General features: G+C 51.0%; 1 protein-coding gene across 2 annotated transcripts; it reads right to left on the bottom strand.

Annotated features, from left to right (window-relative positions):
- Window positions 1–551: 551 nt before the first annotated feature.
- On the bottom strand, window positions 552–6779 carry LOC123624379 (cytochrome P450 1A2). Of its 2 annotated transcripts, XM_045532116.1 has the most exons (7): window positions 6751–6779; window positions 4536–5375; window positions 3811–3931; window positions 3271–3360; window positions 2878–3001; window positions 1953–2039; window positions 552–1190 (listed from the first exon to the last, which is right to left on the bottom strand). In XM_045532116.1, exons 2-7 carry the CDS (start codon window positions 5364–5366, stop codon window positions 893–895), a joined length of 1551 nt encoding a protein of 516 aa, XP_045388072.1. In that variant the 5' UTR covers window positions 5367–5375; window positions 6751–6779; the 3' UTR covers window positions 552–892. The 2 variants fall into 2 exon arrangements, with proteins under 2 accessions (XP_045388072.1, XP_045388079.1); XM_045532123.1 differs by lacking the exons at window positions 1953–2039; window positions 6751–6779 and having other exon boundaries at window positions 4536–5366.
- Window positions 6780–19550: the final 12771 nt, after the last annotated feature.

The raw sequence follows: 19550 nt of genomic DNA, 5'->3' as shown, positions 1-19550 counted from the left end.
GGGTTTGGTCCACAAGGCTGGATCCCTTCCTCCCCGCTCTCCTCAAGTATTCAAGGACTTGGGTCAAGCAAGAAAGGAAAGAAGAGAGAGCATCATCAATGCCCATCAATGACTGAGAAAACGGACCTGGACCTGTCTCAGAAACAAGGGCTTTGTAATCCCAGCACTCTGGGAGTCCGAGGCAGGAGGATCGCTTGAGCTCAGGAGTTCTAGACCAGCCTGAGCAAGAACAACACCCTGTCTCTACCAAAAATAGAAAAATTAGCCATGCGTGGTGGTGGACACCTCGCCTGCAGTCCCAGCTACTTGGGAGGCTCAGGCAGGAGGATGGCTTGAGCCCAGGAGTTTGAGGTTGCTGTGAGCTAGGCTGATGCCACTGCACTGGAGTTCAGATGACAGACTGAGACTCCGTCTCGAAAGAAACGAAAAGAAACCAGGGCTTACTGATAACATGCCACGACAAGAATGAACCTTGAAAACATTATGCTAAGTGAAAGAAGCCAGTCACAAAAGACCACTCATTGTACAATTCATTTATATGAAAAGTCCAGAGTAGCAAATCTATGGAGACAGACAGCAGATTAGTAGGGGCCTGGGGCTGGTGAGGCGAGGGAGGAGGAAGGTTGGGGGGAAATGGGCAGGGACTGCTAAGGGGCGCGGGGTTTCTTTTGTGGGTGATGAGAATGTTCTAAAATGGTGGCAATGGCTGTACAACTCTGTGAATATACCAATAGCCATTGGAGCGTACACTCCAAGAAGGTGAATTATATAGTATAAGAATTATCTCTCTGTAAACCCACAATTTTTTGTTAAAAAAAAAAAAGAAAGGGAAAGAAACAAAGGCTAGACTCCATAGGTGAACTCCCCGCCCGGCGGCGCAATGGTGCCTTCTTCACTGGATGGAGAAGCGCATGCGCGCCTGGACCTGCTCACAGCGCGGGTGCTTCATGGTCAGCCCGTAGATGGGGGTCAGGTCCACGTTCAGGCCTGGTGGCACGCTGAACTCCAGCTGCTGCAGCAGGATGGCCAGGAACAGGAAGACCTCCCACCTGGCCAGGACCTCCCCGATGCAGCGGCGCTTGCCCAGGCCAAACAGCATCACCTTCTCACTCAAGGGCCTGTCCATGGCGGTGCCTTTGGCAGTGAGGAATCGCTCCGGCCGGAACTCAGATGGGTCCCCCCATATCTCCCTGCAAGAAGAACAGAGGAAATGCGATCTCAGGACTTTGTGGGGGGTTCGCCTGGGAGGAAAGGCCTGGGGGAGACGTCTGAACAGACTTCCGCTGAGAACACAAGGTCAGAATAGATTGAAAGCAACGAAGGGTTAGTGGGAAGGGGACCAAACTGAACTGTGATGCTCCCTTTTTTAAAAAATCTCTCTCTGAAGTGACCAGCCTTGAAGATAGTGCCTTTTCATATTAATTTGTGATTTTAAATAATGCTTTAGTCTAAAAGAAATTAAAAGAAGGAAAACATGTTTACCTTCATTCTACTCAAAATGTGCCTGTAGCAAGGGGCATCAACAGTGTGTTCTGGTTTATGCTTATTGTTTCGGAGTAATTATTAACAGTGCGAATGTTGACAGCACTTTCACACTCCGAAGTGTCCCAGTTTGGGTGGTAAATTACATGGTCCCCCTGCCTAGAGACTAAAGTGGGGTTTTCCAAAGAGAGGTCTCTGGGCCTTCAGATTGGAATCACCTGATGTGATTCTGGTGAACTCGGAATCCTGGGGGCTCCGGGCTCCATCAGCCTCATTTGGAATGAACTTCCTAGTCCATTCTCATGTGCACTAGAGTTTGAGGAGCATGGACCTAAATTTTGTCACTTAGAACGAGCCATATAGCAGTTGAGGCCCTGTTCCTTCATCATAGAACAAGTTCCTAGCGGGCACAAACAGCCTTCCCAACTGCCGAACGTGCACGCATTTCTCTGTGATGGATGTGTACTCACTGGTCGTGGTTGACCTGCCACTGGTTTATGAAGACACAGCATTCTTTGGGAATGTAGAAGCCATTCAGTGTCGTGTCCCTTGTTGTGCTGAGGAAGGAAGAGGACTCCATCAGGCTCAGGCTGGAACGTAGGGTGTGTCTCGTGGCTACCTCCGCCCCACCCCAAGGGCCTGCCTGCTGTGGTCTCCAAACCCTATACCAGGGGGAATGTGGGGTACAGGGAGGAGGGGGGAATCACCCTCTCCTTCCCTTGGCTGCTGTTCCTCTACTTCAGCAAATGTTCACTAAGCCTCTCTCTGTGCCCAACTGTGCGCTTGGCCATTCTTGGGAGCCAAGGAGCAGGAAGTCTGGGCCAGCCCTGGAGAGTTTCTAGCCTGGCTGGGGAGTCAAGCCTTTCACTGCAGGAATAACTAGACCAGTATTTGGGCAGATATGAATGTTCGTTAACTCTCTGGAGATTGTTACAATTTCAGGACATGAACAATGGCTGTAAGTCCTATAAGACATCAAGAATGAAGCTGTGCCGGCAGGACGAGGCAAAAAGGCTTGTGGGCAGGAACAGCTTGTGTGGGGATTGACCTTGAGCTAGGGTGGGATTCCGGTAGTCACAGAAGAGGGTAGAAGGCATTGCAGGCAGAAGGTCCAGCGTAAGCTAAATTGGGGGCTGGCGGGATCATGCTGGTGAGGGACAGGGAGGCCGAACTGGCTGGAGCAGAGGGACTCGTAGGGAGGGAGCAGGAGCAGAGGTGGAGGAGAGCTGGTGGTTTGAGCATGTTTGGACTGGACTGGCTGGGGTCTGTGAGGAACCTGGCGCTGTGGTCAGGAAGGAAATGCCAACGTCCAAGCCAGGACCAGGGCTGAGAAGCTGGGAGGGGAAAACATGGCAAGGACTTCGCAGGTGGGCAGGCAGGATAGGCAGTTCTCACCAGTGGGGGATGGTGAAAGGGACGAAGGAGGAGTGTCGGAAGGTCTCCAGGATGAAGGCCTCCAAGTAGGGCAGCTGGGGCCTGTCAGACAGCCGGGGCCGCCGCGCCCTGCCGATCACTGCGTCTGCGGAACACAGAGGACACACAGAGCTTGAGGGCTGCCCCGACTGCTCCATGGCATCCGTGTCCCCTATTATATCCCATGTCACTCTATGTGAGACTATATTACATGTCTGAGACCCCATTAACCCTCCACATCTTCTGGGCAAGGGTGGGCACCACTGTATACCTAGGGCTTGCACATAGTAGGCAAGTAACAGGTATTTGTAGACTGAAAAAACCACCTCGGTCCCAAGGCTTCTCCTGGCCATAGGGTTGGGGGCCACCACATACCCAGCTCCTTCTGGATCTTTCTCTGTATGTCAGGCTTGGTCACAAGGTACATAAGGCTCCAGGAGATGGCAGTTGTGATCGTGTCAAACCCTAGTTAGCGTAGGGTGAGGTGAGGGAGGAAGGAAGACAGGAACAGGAAACCATCATTTACCAAGCATCCACCATGTGTGTACCAAGGATTACCTTCCTCTGGCCCTAGCCCGTGAGTTTCCTGAGGGCAGGGGCTAGGTCTCTTCAACATCAACTTGAGACGTTGGTTTCATAATTAGATGCTGGAATTATAGGAGCCTAGACTTACAGGCCTTTATTGTTCAGATGGGGAAACTGAGGAGGAAAGGACAGGGGAGGAGAGGGATTTGGTTGAGTTTCTACTGGGAGTTGGTGGCACAGCCTGGGTTCAAATCCTGATCCCAGGTCAGGTCTCTGTGTCTTGTACCATCTGGTGTGTGGTTGGCAGATTATTTGATGGGCTTGGGCTGGGCAAGGCTGTGGGTGGACAACAGGCTCTGATGGCTGGAGGGGCAGAGGTCTGGCTCCTACCGGCTCCAAAGATGTCGTTGATAAGGTTGATAATCTTCTCCTGGGGAATGAGGTCACCGCTGGCTCTGGAGCCCATCTCTCTGTACTTGAACAGGGCGCCGGTGATGTCCTGGACGCTGTTCTGAGGGGCCAAAAGCTTAGGGGCACCCCTGGAGGTTCCAGGGCCAAAAGCTATACTTTACTTCACCCCCCTGACCTGCCCCTGGGGGATGGGCACTGCCCCCACCCCCAGGCCTGGGCTGGGGCTCACAGCAGTGGCAGGTAGCAGCACTGGGTAAGGCTTAAAGTATCACTTCATGCCCCGTTGACTCTTCTTCTCAATAACCCCAGGGATCCAATTTCAGAAAAGGAAGAGGTTAGTGTGAATTTAGGGAAGCAGGGTGACACTAGAGCTGGGGATTAGCCTCTGTTGGGGTTCAGGTTCCTGAAGAACAAAAGCCTTCTTCTCCCTCACGGGCCGCCCACATTGCAGGACTCTGCCAGGTCCCATTCACAGGCCTTTTCTGTGAGGGGCTTTGAGCAGCCCTGAGAGGGAGGCTGTAAGGGTGAGGAAACTGGGGCCCAGAGAGGGGAAGGGGTTGGCTCTAGGACAGACACCAGTCTGAGGTGTACAGTCTCCCTAGGCCTGGGCAGTGCGTCGGCCTCATGGGCACATTGCAGCTGGGCAAGAGGGGCTGCACACAGGCCCTGCAGGGTGCTCCTCACCAACTGCACCCCGGGCTCACCTTGTCAAAGTCCTGATAGTGCTCCCGGACTGTTTTCTGCAGAAACCGCAGGAACCTCTGGTTGAAGTCTTTGAACCTCTGCAAGGCAGGGTTGGGCAGGTAGCGAAGGATGGGGAAGAAGTCCATGGGGTTCCCAGAGGTGGCAGACTCTGAAAACTCATGGCTGTTGCTTACGAGGCTCAGCATTTCCTCACTGCCCTGGGGGAAGTGCTGCCCAAAGCACATGGCACCGATGACATTGGCCACCGACTCCGCCACCTGGCTGTAGGGGTCAAAGTGCCCAGCCCCTGCCATCAGCTCCTGGAACCTGCTGATTAGGGCTTCAGCCTCCTTGCTCACATGCTCCTCTAGGTAGCAGGAGGACGAGGAAGCCGGGTCGGAGGCAATGGAGAAGGTGTTGAGGGCATTCTGGGCCAGGCGCCGGCGGGCAGCCCACATCGGTCCGGAGTCTGGGCTGAAGCTCATGCTCTGACCATCACTGACCAGGGTGAAGGTGTAGAAGTCGGGCCGGCCCTTGAAATCGTCACCCTGCCGCACCAGGGCCTGCCGGATGGTGTCCAGGCCGCTCAGCACCAGCACAGGCGTGGAGCCAAGGCGGATCTGCAGCACGTCCCCGTACTGCTGGCTCAGCCTGGCCAGTGCCAGGTGCGGGTTCTTCCCCAGGGTCAGCACATGCCCGATCAGGGGCCAGCCCCATGGCCCTGGTGGGCTCTTCAGGCCTTTGGGGACCTGAGGCCTCGAGGCCCTGACCACCCAGAACACCAGGCAGAAGACGGCAGATGCCAGGAGAAGCTCCGTGGCTGAGAAGGGAACAGCCTGGGACAATGCCATCTGTGCCAACTACAGGGGAAAAGGAAGGAGAGTCTAGGCTGGGGCTTGAGATGGAGGCATTCATTCATTCATTCACTTAGACAGTCGATAAACACTGACATGTTCTGTGCTTGCCTCCCAGCTAGACACCAGAAAGACTGAGATACATCTTCCACTTGTCCTTTGCCCCAGGAGCTCACCCTTAGCACATCACAGCATCTTAAGGCTGGAAAGGAGCCTCAAGAGTCCCACCTTGAGTGTCTGAACGCCAAGCCCTGGCTCTCTCCTCTACACATCATCTCAGCTTCCAATTCTGAGGCTGGAGAGGAGGCAGGTGACCACTCCAGAAAAGGGAAGCCGAGGACAGCACCCCTGCCTGCCCCGGCACAGCGAGTACACTGGGTATTGTGCCAAAGGGTCCCCACTGGTGCTGGCTTCCTGCTGATACATCTTACATACTCAGGGGACAGGGAGTTCCCCTCCTTAGTGACACTGAGGAGACCAAGATCCCAGGGCTGATGCAAATGGCCTGTAATGCCCCCTCCCCATGACACTGTTTATCAACACTAAGGAAGGCACCTCCTCCAAGGATGAGTTCCCGTCCCCTCACAGTCTTTTTATGCATTTATATATTTTAGAGGTAGGGTCTCGCTGTCACCCAGGCTGGAGTGCAGTGACGTGATCATAGCTCACTGTAACCTTGAACTCCTAGGCTCAAGCAATCCTCCTGCCTCAGCCTCCCGAGTAGCTGGGACTAGAGGTGTGTCCTACCATGCCTGGCTAATTTTTAAAAAAAATATTTTGCAGAAACAGGGTCTTGCTATGTTGCCCAGGCTCCCCTCACAGTCTTAGAGGCTGAGGTTGGGCTGTAGCCAGGGCCAGGGCTGCTCTTGTGCCAGGGGGCACCCCTCCCCATTTCTCTACTCCAACCAAGTGAGGGTCCTTAGAGGTGGCCTAGTCCAAGTTGCTCATTTACAAATGGAGACTGAGAATAGCCTGGGCAGCAGCATAGTGAGAGTTTGAGTTTGCAGTGAGCTATGATTGTGCCACTGCACTCTAGTCTGGGTGACAGAGTGAGACCCTGTCTCAAAAAATAAATAATAAATAAATAAAAATGGAGAAACTGGCTGGGTGCGGTGGCTCATGCCTGTAATCCTAGCACTCTGGGAGGCCAAGGCAGGCAGATTGCTTGAGCTTAGGTACTCTAGCCAGGACAACAGAACGAGACTCTGTCTCAAAAAAAAAAAAAAAAAAAGAAACCGAGGCCCAGAGCTGAGTAGCAAGAATTAGAACTCAGGCCTCCCATACCTAGCCTGAGGTCCCCCCACCTTTCTATTCCACTAGTTCCCAGGATATATAGTGGGGGAGAGTCCAAGGGACTGAAAAAGGAGCCCAAGAGAGGTACCTGTAGAGGCAGGTGCTTGAAATCAGCAGGGCTGTAGGGTCTGGTCTAGAGCTTCTGGGTCTACGTGCGGGGACTGTTTATAAACCCCACCCCTATGGATTTGGCCTGGCTGTCCTGGTCACCTGATATTAAAGTTGGATCATTGAACAAAGCGGGAAGGATCAACAATTGGCCTTGGGCCATGATCCCTCAGCTGCACCTGCTATCCAGGGCCTGGGGGAGCTTGCTCTCTGGGCACAGGCCAGAAGGGGTGCTGGGCTCCTGGGGATGAATATCCAGCTCTTTTCAGGGTTCAGGATGGGGGGTGCCTATGTTTCCCATGGGCAGGGCAGGGTGCTGAGAGTGCAAGTTAGGGCTCTGGGCTGGCCTAGCCTTCTTTCCCACCGCAGCCAGGAGGAAGAGTCCTGCCTGGGCTCTCAGTCCTGGCCAACCGGGCTCACTGCTCCTCTGCAGAAGGGTCTCTGTGGTACCCTTCAGCAGCCTGCGGAGCCAAAGGGAAATAGGCATGTGCCAGCTGCCTCCAATTTCCAACACAAGTCCCCGATCTGAAAAGAAGCGATGATGAGGATTTGCATTCGAAAGAGAGACCCTCACCCACTTCCTACCTGTGTCAGAGATGGAAGGAAATTCAAAAAGGAACGAAGAAAATCCACGTGTGGGCTGTTCCTCGTGGCAGCCAGCTTGGACTCTTCAAAATAATCAAAGTCTTTAAAAAAAAAAAGACAAGGGCCTATTCTATAGAGCAAAGACTTAGAGACATACAACCAAATGTGATATGTGAACCTTGATTGAATACAGTATTTAACCAAAATTTTTTTAAAGCTTTTGAGACAATTGGGGACATGTGAACATGGACTGGAGATTAGATTATATTCTGGAATAAATGTTAATATTCTTAGGTGTGAACATAGTATCGTGGTTCTATGGGTGTATAACCTTATTCTTAGGAGATTAATGCTGTAGTGTTTAGGGGTGAAATGTCATAGCGCCTGCAACCTCCTTTCAAATGGCTCTGTTAACAACATGCATCTATCTATCTGTCAAGAGAAAGTAAATATGAGAAATGTCAGCTATCCATGAACCTAGGTGAAGACATAAGAATGTTTCTTGTACTAAACGAGACTTTAAGAGCAACTAAGGTCTCAGTCAGGTTGAAGAGGAGGATGAGGACAAGCCTTAAATTGGATGTAAGAAGGAAATTTTGATTTAGAGTGGATTGAGCTTTTTATTGCTGAAAATGAGAAAGCTGTAGGATCAGCCTGTGACGATGTCAAGGTGCAAGTATGGGGAATCCAATAGAGTGACAGAGCACGTTTGAACACGGTGGGCAATTGGAAAGGAAAACTGTGTCCCGTCTGTGTCTCTCCTGGTTCAGCTCACTCAATGAACAAGGTTAAAGTTTGAGGTTAGGCTGAGTTTTATAGAAGACTGATTCTTTCTTTTTCTTTCTGTCTCTCTGTCTCTCTACCTCCCTGTCTCTGTCCTCCTCTCTCTATCCCACTCACTAACTAAAGTCCAAAGTTTGTTTAGATTTCCTTGTTTTTTACCTAATGTCCTTTTTTTTGTTCCAAGAACCCATTGAAGATATCACATATCATTTGGTCATCGTGTCTCTTTGGACTCCTCTTGGCTGTGACAGTTTTCTGGACTATCCTTGTTTTTGATGACCTTGACAATTTTCAGGAGTCCTGGTCAGGTATTTCACAGGATGCTCACGACTGGGATTTGTGTGATGTTTTTCTCACAGTGAGCCTGGGTTATGGGTGATCAGTAGGAAATCCTCAGAGGTAAAGTGCCATTTTTATCACATCATCTCGAGTGTATGTACTATCAACATGACTTACGACTATTGATGTTGACCTTGATTGCCCAGCTGAGGTAGGGCATGTCAGATTTCTCCTCTGTAAAATGACTCTTCCTTCCCGCTTTCCATACTGTGCACTTTGGAAGGAAGTCACCGTGTGCAGCCCACACCTAAGGAGTGGGGAGTTACGCTCCTTTTCCTTGAGGACAGAGTATCTACATAAACTATTTGGAATTCTTCTGTATAAGAGACTGCCTTTTTATTTTTAATGTTTTCTTAAAACTTTTAAAATTAAATTACAAGATACGACACAGAAAAGTGCATATATCATGTATAGCTCATTGAATTTTCCCACACTTAACAAACCCATGTAACTGGCTGTCAGATCAAGAGACGGCGCCTCATCAGCACCCTCGGTGTTCCCTCCCCAGGGGTAACCACGGCTTCTAAATGCATGGATTACTTTCGCCTGTTTTTGGTCTTTCTATAAATGAAATCGTACCATGTGTACTCTTTTTGGGGGGAGCGTGGAATTTGAAAAATTAATAGATTTTATTTTTTAGAACAGTTTTTGGTTTACAGAAAAATTAAGTGGAAAGTGAGATCTCCCATTTCCCTTCCTCCACCCCCCGTTTCTCTTATTAACATCTCGCATTAGTGTGGCGCAGTCCTTACAGCTGACGGATGAATGTTGATGCGTTATTAGTAACTAAAGGCCAGAGTTTAAATTAAGGTGCTTGTTTATGTTGTACAGTACTGTGGATTTTCCCCCACTTTTTAAATTGTGGTAAAACATACATAAAATTTACCATTTTAACTGTTTTATGTCAGTGGGTAGTCCGTACTCTCGTGTCTGGCTGTCACTTAACATCCTTTTTTATGAGACTCAGCTACAGCATTAGGTGTAGGTGTAGTTCATTCTCATTGCTGTGTGGTGTTCCATTATAATCTGAACACTCAACACCTTCTCCGTCCATTCAACTGTTGATTGACATTTGGATTGTTTTCCAGGTTGGGCTATGATGAGCCTGCTACCAGGAACATTCTTATTTTTGAGTGCATGTCTGCTGTGGACTGGAATTGTTGGGTCACAGGATACGTGAATGTCCAGCTTTAGTAGCTGCTACCAAATGACTTTCCAAAGTAGGTGAACCAATTTGTACTCCCAGCAGCTGTGTATGAAGGCTCCAGCTGCTTCTCCTCCTCACCACCACTGAATATATTCAATCTTTTTCATTTAAGCCACTCGAGAGATATGTTGACTCCTTCCCCTTTTTTTTTGAGACAGAGTCTTGCTCTGTCATCCTGGGTAGAGTGTGGTGGCATCATCGTAGCTCACTGCAACCTCAAACTCCCTGGGCTCAAGCAATTGAAAACTCCCTGCCTCAGCCTCCCGAGTAGCTGGAACTATAGGCTTGTACCACTGCACCCAGACAATTAAAAAAAATTTTTTTTTTGTAGAGACGGGGGTGTCACTCTTGCTCAGGCTGGCCTCAAACGCCCAGCCAACTCCTTCCTATTTTAAAGTCCTTTAGTGTTTCCCATAGATTTCAGGATACAAACTAAACTACTTTGCTTCATACACAAAAGCTTCAGCAGCCACTCTTGCTCACCTTTCTGGCTCTGCTGGCCGCCACGTCCCCCTTCACCTTTCATTCCCCTCCCACTGAATCCTCAAGATTCTATTTTTTTTTTTTGAAATAGAGTCTTGCTCTGTCACCCAGGTTGGTATTCAGTGCCATCATCATAGCTCCTGGGCTCAAGCGATCCTCCTGCTTCAGTCTCCCAAGTAGCTGGGACTACAAGCACACACCATTACACCTGGCTAAATTTTCTTATTTTTGTAGAGATGGTGGTCTCACTATGTTGCTCAGGCTGGTCTTAAACTCCCAGGCTCACGCGATCCACCTGCCTCAGTCTCCCAAAGTGCTGGAATTACAGGTGTGAGCCATGGCACCTGGCCTGAATCCTCAAGATTCTACCTCCTGAATACCTCTTGAGTCCCACCTCTTCTCTCTGTTGCTGTGGCTGCTGCCCTGGAGAGGCTCTGAGCACCACCTCTCCCCCGTACTTTTGCAGGAAGCTCCTACTTGATCTCACTGCCTTTGGGCCAGTATTGTCCAATAGAACTTTCTGTGATGATGGAAATTGTCTATATCTGCACGATCTGGTGGGGCAGCCACTGGCTACCTTCTGGCCCAAGGTGGTGAGGGCTCCCTCCTGTTACTAGTCCTATGGTTCTATACTATCCTGTGTTGGCTTCTCTATACTCTCCTCACAGCTTTATAAATAGTCCCTTATTAAACTCTCCCAATGACTCAGTGTCAGTGGCTCCTCTGTTTACTGCCAGGATCCTGGATAATGAACTCACTCTTCCTGCATTTCTGTACTGCCATCCTTGGAATGTCAGGTTCCCCCCAAGCTGGCCCCCTCATTGTCACAAGATGGCTGCTGTAGTTTTGGCTATTACATCAGGACATGACAAGGGCCAGAATTGCCATGTGTCCCTTTTAAGAATGAGGACACCTTTCCCAAAAGCTGTCCCAGCAGATTTCATCTGCATGTATTGGCCAGAATCATGTCACAGATTCATGTTTAATCCAATCACCAGCAAGACAACTGGGGCCACAATAACTGAGGCTGGAGCTGGGGTCAGCTGCCCCTAGAGCAGCAGCCCCCAACCTTTTTGGCACCAGGGACCAATTTCATGGAAGACAAATTTTTCCACGGATGGGGAGTGGGGTGGGGGGAGGCAGAGCTCAGGTGGTGATGCAAGCGATGGAGAGTGGCCGTAAATACAGATGAAGCTCTGCTGGGTCACCCGCTGCTCACCTCCTGCTGTATGGCCCGGTTCCTAACAGGCCACAGATGGGTACTGGTCCTCGGCCCAGAGGTTGGGGACTGCATCCCTAAAGCACATAGCACAAATATTTATTTAGCATCCACTATGTGCTAGGTGCTATTGACGAAGCATTGATCAAAAGGAAGTGGAGGGCCAGGTACAGTGGCTCACACCTGTAATCTCAGTACTCTAGGAGGCTGAGGTGGAAGGATCGCTTGAGCTCAGGAGTTCAAGACCAGCCTGAGCAAGAGCAAGACCCTGTATCTACAAAAAACAAGAAACATTAGCTGGGTGGTGGTGCACACCTATAGTCCCAGGTGCTCCACGGGCCGATGCAGGAGGATCACTTGAGCCCAGGAGTTGTAGGCTGCAGTGAGCTATCATGATGCCACTGTACTCCAGCCTGGGTGACAGAGCAAGACCCTGTATCAAAAAACAAAAACCCCAAACAAAAAAACCAAACGAAAAAACCCCAAAAAGTAAAAAGAAAGGAAAGTAGAGGATATTTAGGCTCTCTCCCCACAGGGTCTTCGAGCACTAGCTTCAGCCCTCTGCCAAAGGCCACGACTCCTCTCTATAGCCTCCTGTAGCCACCATCTCTGAGTCTGTCTTCAGCTCCCTTCCTTGCTGCTCTGGCCCCACTGGGATGGGGAGCGCTGGGAAGGAGGAAAAGTCAAGGTTGAGGGGAATGGCTGTTGGGTGTCTACAGGTGGCGGAGCAGTTGGAAAGGGATTCCTAAGTTGGCTGAGTGGCCCTCACTGGCTGGTGGGACAGTGAGGCCATGTGCCATGGATGTGAATGTGGCTACCTCCCTGGTAGAGACGAAAGGAGCATGTCTCAGTCAGGAACATTTCCGTTGCTATCACAGAATACCACATACTGGGTAACATAAAGGAGAGAAGTTTGTTTAGCTCACAGTTCTGGAGGCTGGAAGTCCAAGAGCATGGTGCTGGGATCTGGTGAGGGCCTTCTGTCTGCCTCATAGCATGGTGGAAGGCATTGCACAGCGAGAGGGCCAGAGCGAGGGTGTCAGCCCAGGTCTCTCCTTCTTATAAAGCCTCCAGTCCCACCATGGGGCCCCACCCTGATAACCTCATCTAATCCTAATCACCTCCCAGAGGCCCCACCTCCAATCAGCATATGAATTTAGGAATTAAGTTTCTAACCCATGAAATTTGGGGGATACATTCAAACCATAGCAGAGCACTTCTAGGAGCATTTGGCAGAGAAGGGTCCTCAGAGGCTCTGCTTTGATGAGAGGACAACAACCTTCATTACGAACAAACCTCAGTGTTTATGTGTAAAGAGTCACCTCTAACTTGGAAACAGAGTGTTCTTCTGATCATGCTGAACATGCCCTTCAGTAGATCAAACATCTCGCTGCAAGGCCATTTTCACAATTCACTGGCTTGGCAAACATTTCCCCAGCAATGACAGAAACTGCCAACTCAAAAAGAGTTAGTCAAATTCTGTTCTATAATATGGGTCTAAATTAATTATATTTGATGCTATTAGAGGAAGAAGAGAAAAAGGAGAAACAAGGTCTCCTTTCATCTCCACTGTCCTCTATCTAGGGTCAGCCTAGAACTTCTAGGCCATCGTTTCCCCAGCTTTCCCTGGGCAATGTCCCAGGGTCTGGGTCTCCATGGCCCTTCCCCACCCATCAAAACATGGGGGATCGGCTGGGCACGGTGGCTCACGCCTGTAATCCTAGCACTCTGGGAGGCCGAGGTGGGAGGATCGTTTGAGCTCAGGAGTTCGAGACCAGCCTGAGCAAGAGCGAGACCTCGTCTCTACTAAAAATAGAAAGAAATTATCTGGCCAACTAAAAATATATATAGAAAAAATTAGCTAGGCATGGTGGCGCATGCCTGTAGTCCCAGCTACTCGGGAGGCTGAGGCAAGAGGATTGCTTAAGCCCAGGAGTTTGAGGTTGCTGTGAGCTAGGCTGACGCCACGGCACTCACTCTAGCCCGGGCAACAGAGCGAGACTCTGTCTCAAAAAAAAAAACCCAAAAAAAAAAACATGAGGGATCTCTTGTCCCTGTCCTGCAGAGCCCTCTCTGTGCCGAGAGCAGCTTCTGAACCTGATCCCCCCTATTACAGTGGTGGGTCTGGAGTGTGGAGGGAGGAGCCCTCCTTCTGGGAGGAACCCGGAGGCTTTGAAATTGGAAGAGGTTGGCGACTTCTGGTGATCACGCCATGTGGCTGACAATGAGACCTAGCCCAGCTACCAGCCTTGGACAGGGGTGAAGTTGGCACAAGCCAAGATGCTAAGCTAGGCCAGACCGGGATGAACTTCTCAGAGCAGGATGAGGCCTGATCGGCTGTCTCCTGGCAGCACAATGACTAACCCACCTGGCAGGCACTGGGGAAAGCATCAGGGCTGGGGGGATCCATTTAGCTGACCATCTTGGACCCGAGGCTCTGCCTACCAAGACCCAGAATCTCATTCCAGGACTCTACCATTTCAAATCTGCTGTATTTTCCTCTTTGGGAGTTTGACATGCTTCCATTCACTCATTTAACAAATATTTATTTAGCATCCACTATGTGCTAGGTGCTATTGACGAAGCATTGATCAAAACATACAAAAGTCCCTGCTTTGCTGGAGCTTACATTCTAATTGAGGGATATAGACCATACATAACATAAATAAAGTGAAACATATAGTATGTTCGGAGTTTCTAAGTGGCTACAAATAAAAATCAAGTACAGAGAGGGACAGAGACTGTGAGTTAGGGTAACAGTTTTAGATAGGAAGGCCAAGGAAGGCAGACTAAGAGGTGATGTTTGAGAAAGTCAGACATGAGGATTTGGGGAAAGAAGAGTTTGCTGGTGGAAGGAAGAGTAAGCACAAACTCCCCGAGGTGCTTCATTATCCCTTAAGGGTTTTCCTAAACCTCGGCCACATCTTTGCAAATGGTCACTTTATGAAACTCCCCTCAGTGACCCAGTTTGACTGTTTCCTGCAGGGACTGACCCTGAGAGATACAGGCAGGGACTTGTCCGGAGCGTCTTAGGAACATCAGAGGGGCTTTTGTGCCTGGAGAGGAATGAGCCCGGGGAGGGACAGTAAGAGGTGTGGAGGTCAGAGAGGTAATGGGAGCCAGCTCCGGAGAGGCCTCGCAGGCATTGGAAGGACCGTTTGCCCTGAACTCCCTCTGAGGCTTCCTCTTGAGGACAACTCCACCCGGCCTGAACTCGGGAAAGGCTGGCGTCTCTTCCTCATCTGGGAGCTACATGGCTGGAGGCTGAGAGGAGCAGGGAGCAAATGGCACGGCAGGAACTTGGCAATGGCCTTGTCCTGGCCATTCACTTGGAGCCAAGGAGCCTCCAGCCACTGTGGTGTGAGCTCTGCTCCCAGCCTGCTGGAAATGCAGGAGGAACTGCAGTGACACAGTACAGATGCAACTGATCAACTTGCTCACACGTGGGTTCTCTCCCAGGCTCACCAGCCACCAACTCAACACCATCATGGGGTCCTCTGGAGGAACAACTGGCCTCCAAAGTGGCTCTGCTGGTGGCCATTTTGGCACAGGGGCAGACCAGGGGGAAGCTGTGAGATAGGAGTAAGTTCTTAGGACTCTGTCCATCCTGGGTAGGTCTTCCTGTGGCCTGTGTCAGGTGCCGAGGTTCAGTCACTCGGAGAGCTCTGTTGGGCAAGGTTTTCTGGCTGGCAGGATTGGGTTATAATCCCTGCAGTTGCAAGGCCCCCAAGCCCAACTCATACTAGAAGAGGAAGAGAAGGAGGGGGAGGAGAAGAAGGAGTAAGGGAAAGAGGTGGTGGTAAAGAAGGAAAAACGGGGAAAGGAGGAGAAGAGGGAGGTGGTGGTGATAGTGGTTTATACAACAGGAATATTCTATGGGTGACCTGCACTGGCTTCAGGAATAGCTGGATCTAGATGCTTAATGTGTCATCCATTCTCCTCTCATCTCTCAGTTCTGCTTCCCTCTGGATAGGCATCATTCCATAAAAGATTTTCTTAAGAAATGTCTACTGGCAGCTCCAGACTTATTTTCTAACCAGCATAACCATCCCTGGCAGGAGGATTTCTCTTTTCCAGTGATTTCATCAAAAGCCCCACAGGGGTCTCACTGGGCTGCCTGAGGCAGGGTCAGCTCCACCAGACCCAATGGCTGAGAGAAGGGAGGGATGGTCCTCTAAGGACAATGGATGTAGTATTGCCAGAAGAAGAGAGAACAGATGCTGGGCCTACAAAATCCTCAGATGTCCACTACCACTCACTGGGGTGACCGTATAACTTATTATTCAAACTAGGATCTTTTTTTTTGAGACAGAGTCTCACTCTGTCACCTGGGCTAGAGTGCCGTGGTGTCAGCTTAGCTCACCTCAAACTCAACCTCAAACTCCTGGGCTCAAGCAATCCTCCTGCCTCAGCCTCCTGAGTGGCTGGGACTACAGGCATGTGCCACCATGCCCAGCTAATTTCTTTTGTAGAGATGAGGGTTCTCGCTCTTGCTCAGGCTGATCTTAAACTCCTGACCTCAAGCAATGCTCTGGCCTCGGCCTCCCAGAGTGCTAGCAAACTAGGATCTTTTGAAAGTGAGAGAGGGCACTTTTAATAATCATTCCAGGACAACAGGCTTAGACAAAGACTGTCCTGGGAAAGTACTATCACCCTAACAATAGCAGTCAAGAGCAAGGAGGAAGCCAAGGGCTACCCCATCTGAGCCCTGGGTCCTGCAAATTAGGTCTGCCTGGCTCTCTGAGCACAGGCAGGAGAGGAGGGAAGTGTGCTCAGGGCTCAGATCTCCTGTGGGGTAGGGGGTGGCTGGGTGGGGTGAGGACACACTGGGAGAAAAGTCCCAGTTCTCCACACTCACCCACACTGCACTCTTCCCAAACTGTGTCAGCCTGGCCTCCCACTAACATCTTTTGTTCATGTCATGCCCCTCCCCTTGCCAGGAATGCCCTTTCTATACTCATCAGACTCAATGACTCTTCTCTAGTTCATCACTCTCTGGAGAGTCCCTTTAACCACCCCCCACCCCCAGCTTCCTCACAGCTCCCATAGAATCTCCAGACTCAGCACAGGTCCTGTTTGGCACGAGGCTCCCATCCCCATAGGGCAGGGGCTTGCTATGGGTCTTGCTTATCTCCCCGTCCCCTGTCACACAGCCCTCAGCAGTGCTGACTGACGGCTCCAGGCTGGATGACTGCGGGGTCAAGACCCTTAGCTATCTCCATGCCTCCAGCCCAGAGCCCTCTCCCTTCCCCAGCCCCTCGCCCCTGTCCTTGGTATCAGTCACTAGGGAATCCTAGCCAAAGAGCTTCTCACGCAAAGGCATGCAAACTTTGACCCAGGTTTGAGTGTTCGCTCCAGGCCAAGGTCCTGTAACCTCCTGCCTGTCTCCCTCCTTCTCTGCCCAGTGCTCTGTGCGGGCCCCCTTCCTGTCATTGTAGGCTGTTAGCCGAGAGGGGGCTTGGCAGTGAGAACTGCAACACCTCCTGTAACCCCAGTGCACTAGGCCAGGGGTCTGGGGAGACGGGGGCCCTGGCCAGGGGTTGAGCCTTTCTACCTTTGGCTTCCTGAGACTTTGCAAATAGTCTGGGACAGGAAATCATAGTGGAAAGAGCCCCAGCCTGGAAGCAAAAGTGTTCTAGGTTCTGCTTTGATTTGCCATATGTACTTGGGCCTTTTCTTTCTGGCATTAGTCTGTCCAACAAAGGAGTGGGTGAGGAATTGGCTTTATTAGCTTACGAATTTCTTTGAGGTCAAGAGCCCCTTAAAGAACATGAGCAAAGCAGTGCATCTTCAGCCAAGAGAAGGGGCTTCCTGGGTCCCTGCTCAGGTCTCCCAGCCCTGGTAACCAGGCTACCATGATTCTCCAGAGCTGGGGCATTGGAGGAGAGGTTGGGCTACAGAGCAGGATGGGAGATCTAGGAGTGCTTTGCTTCCCACTTCCTTTCCATGACTTCCACACCCACTTGTTCTATTCTCTGTGGCCCTAGCTCCTACTAGGATTGAAGGACAGACCTCTCTTGGGTACCATGAAGCTCCTTAGGCTGAGCCAAAGATGTTGAAGGTGGAATGATTGGAAGGACGCTGAGAGAGCCCAGCAATACCTCCCTGTCCCCTGCCTGTTCCGTTGCCTAAGTTCCACCATCATAGCACCAGCACTTTGAGTTCAACATCACTCTCGCCATTTGCTCCATCTATAGAACAGCTGTGTCTAACTCCATTACCAGTTATTCGTATCTTGCCAGGTCTTGGCTTATCAGATCAATTTCTTGCAGGTTGGTCTTCCATGTTAGAGCATACAGGAAGAAGTGGCAGATTGGGTCAGGGTCACGGTGAGGGTCAAATGTCCTGAGAATTGCCATGGAGAAGTGCTGGAAGCAGAGACCAGGAGAAATCTAACCCGCTGTGGAGAGGGTCGGGAAGGCAGTCCAGAGGACGCAACATTTTACCTGAGACTCAAAGTAGGGGACATTAGAAGTAGAGGCAGGCAGGCGTGGTGGGTTATGTTAAAGATTCTTATTTCAATCTTCAGAGTGGCAGGAGCTACCAAAGGGGTTTAAGGAAGGTGGTGATGGAGTGAGACTTTGCATTTTTTTTTTTTTCGAGGCAGAGTCTCGCTTTGTTGACCAGGCTAGAATGAGTGCTGTGGTGTCAGCCTAGCTCACAGCAACCTCAGACTCTCGGCTTAAACGATCCTCCTGCCTCAGCCTCCCGAGTAGCTGGGAGTACAGGCATGCGCCACTATGCCCAGCTAATTTTTTCTATATAGATTTTTAGTTGGCCATATAATTTCTTTCTATTTTTAGTAGAGACAGGGTCTTGCTCTTGCTCAGGCTGGTCTCGAACTCCTGACCTTGAGCAATCCACCTGCCTCGGCCTCCCAGAGTGCTAGGATTACAGGTGTGAGCCACCGCGCCTGGCCAGATTTTGCATTTTTGAAAAGACCACTCTGGGTGTGACAGGAGAAAGAATTGGAAGGAGCAAGAGACAAATGGGAAGGGTCCGGAGGCCAGGAGGCAACGCTGGGGGCCTGCACGGGGTGTGGCAGTGCAGCTGGACAGATGTCACAGTGGAGAAATGAGCCTTTGCCCCTCGAGTCTATTCTCAGCACAGCAGCCAGAGCGATCTTGCCCCACTAAGACCCCAGCAATGCCTCTGTGTCACCTAGGGAAAGTCCCATGTTTCTCAGTGGGGCGCTCCCTGCACATGGGGCAGGGGTGTCCCCCCTTGGCATCCCATCTCCTCACTCAAGGCCAGGAGAACTCCCCAGTCACATGGCCCCCACGCTTCCAGCGCCTCCTCCCGTACTGCTCCCTTCCTCACCAACCACTTGCAGGGCCTTTGGCCTTGTTCCCGCTGCCAGGTGCAGGCTCCATCCAGCTACCTGTGCGCCTGGATTCTTGATGCCACACTCCCTCTGCCTCTGCTCTGTGTCATCTCCTAGAGGCCTTCTCCACCACCCTATTTTGAATTACAATCTGCCCTCACATAATTCCTACCCCTTTTCTGGTTTATTTTTTTCTATGGCATTTTTTACCCTGGCACTCTGCATTTGGGGGCCTATTACCTGTCTCCTTTGGCCAGAATGTAAGCTCCAGGAAAGCAAGAGAGTTTTCGGTTTTCGGTTTTCGGTTTTGTTTCCCTTTTTGTCAATCGCCAGCGACTCAGAACAGCGCCCAGCACATAGTAGGCGCTTGGTAAATACATGTAAATATTTGTGCAATGCACGAGGTGGCATCTGACTGGAGTGGGAGGTGAGGGGCGGCAGGAGGCTGTTTTCTGGCCGGTATCAGCGGATGGATGGGGGTGGTGCTATTTGCTGGGTTGGGGAGCACGACGGGATGGCGAGTGGTGATGTTGGTTGGGGACAGGTTGAGCTAGAGTGACACTCAAATACACTTTTCTCCCTGGACATTCTACATCGGGAGGGCTCGGCAGGGGCGGGGGCAGCGTCGCGCGCAGGCAGGCAGCCAGCCAGGCGTGCCGGGCGCCGCTGGGGCTGCCGTGTCCTGCCACAGGCGTGGACCCAAAATGCGGACACCCACAGGCGCCTACTCCTCGCAGGCAGAAGCCGAGCTCCGCACGCAAACCCTGACCTTTTGCACCGCAAACACCCCACCCAATTGCCCACCCGCGACGTTTCGGGGCTCTTCTCCCTCCACGCCCA

This window comes from Lemur catta, chromosome 1 (genome assembly GCF_020740605.2).
Source record: "Lemur catta isolate mLemCat1 chromosome 1, mLemCat1.pri, whole genome shotgun sequence".
NCBI lineage: Eukaryota > Metazoa > Chordata > Mammalia > Primates > Lemuridae > Lemur > Lemur catta.
Note: the sequence above shows the minus strand (reverse complement) of the source record. Positions and strands in the feature narration are given on the sequence as shown.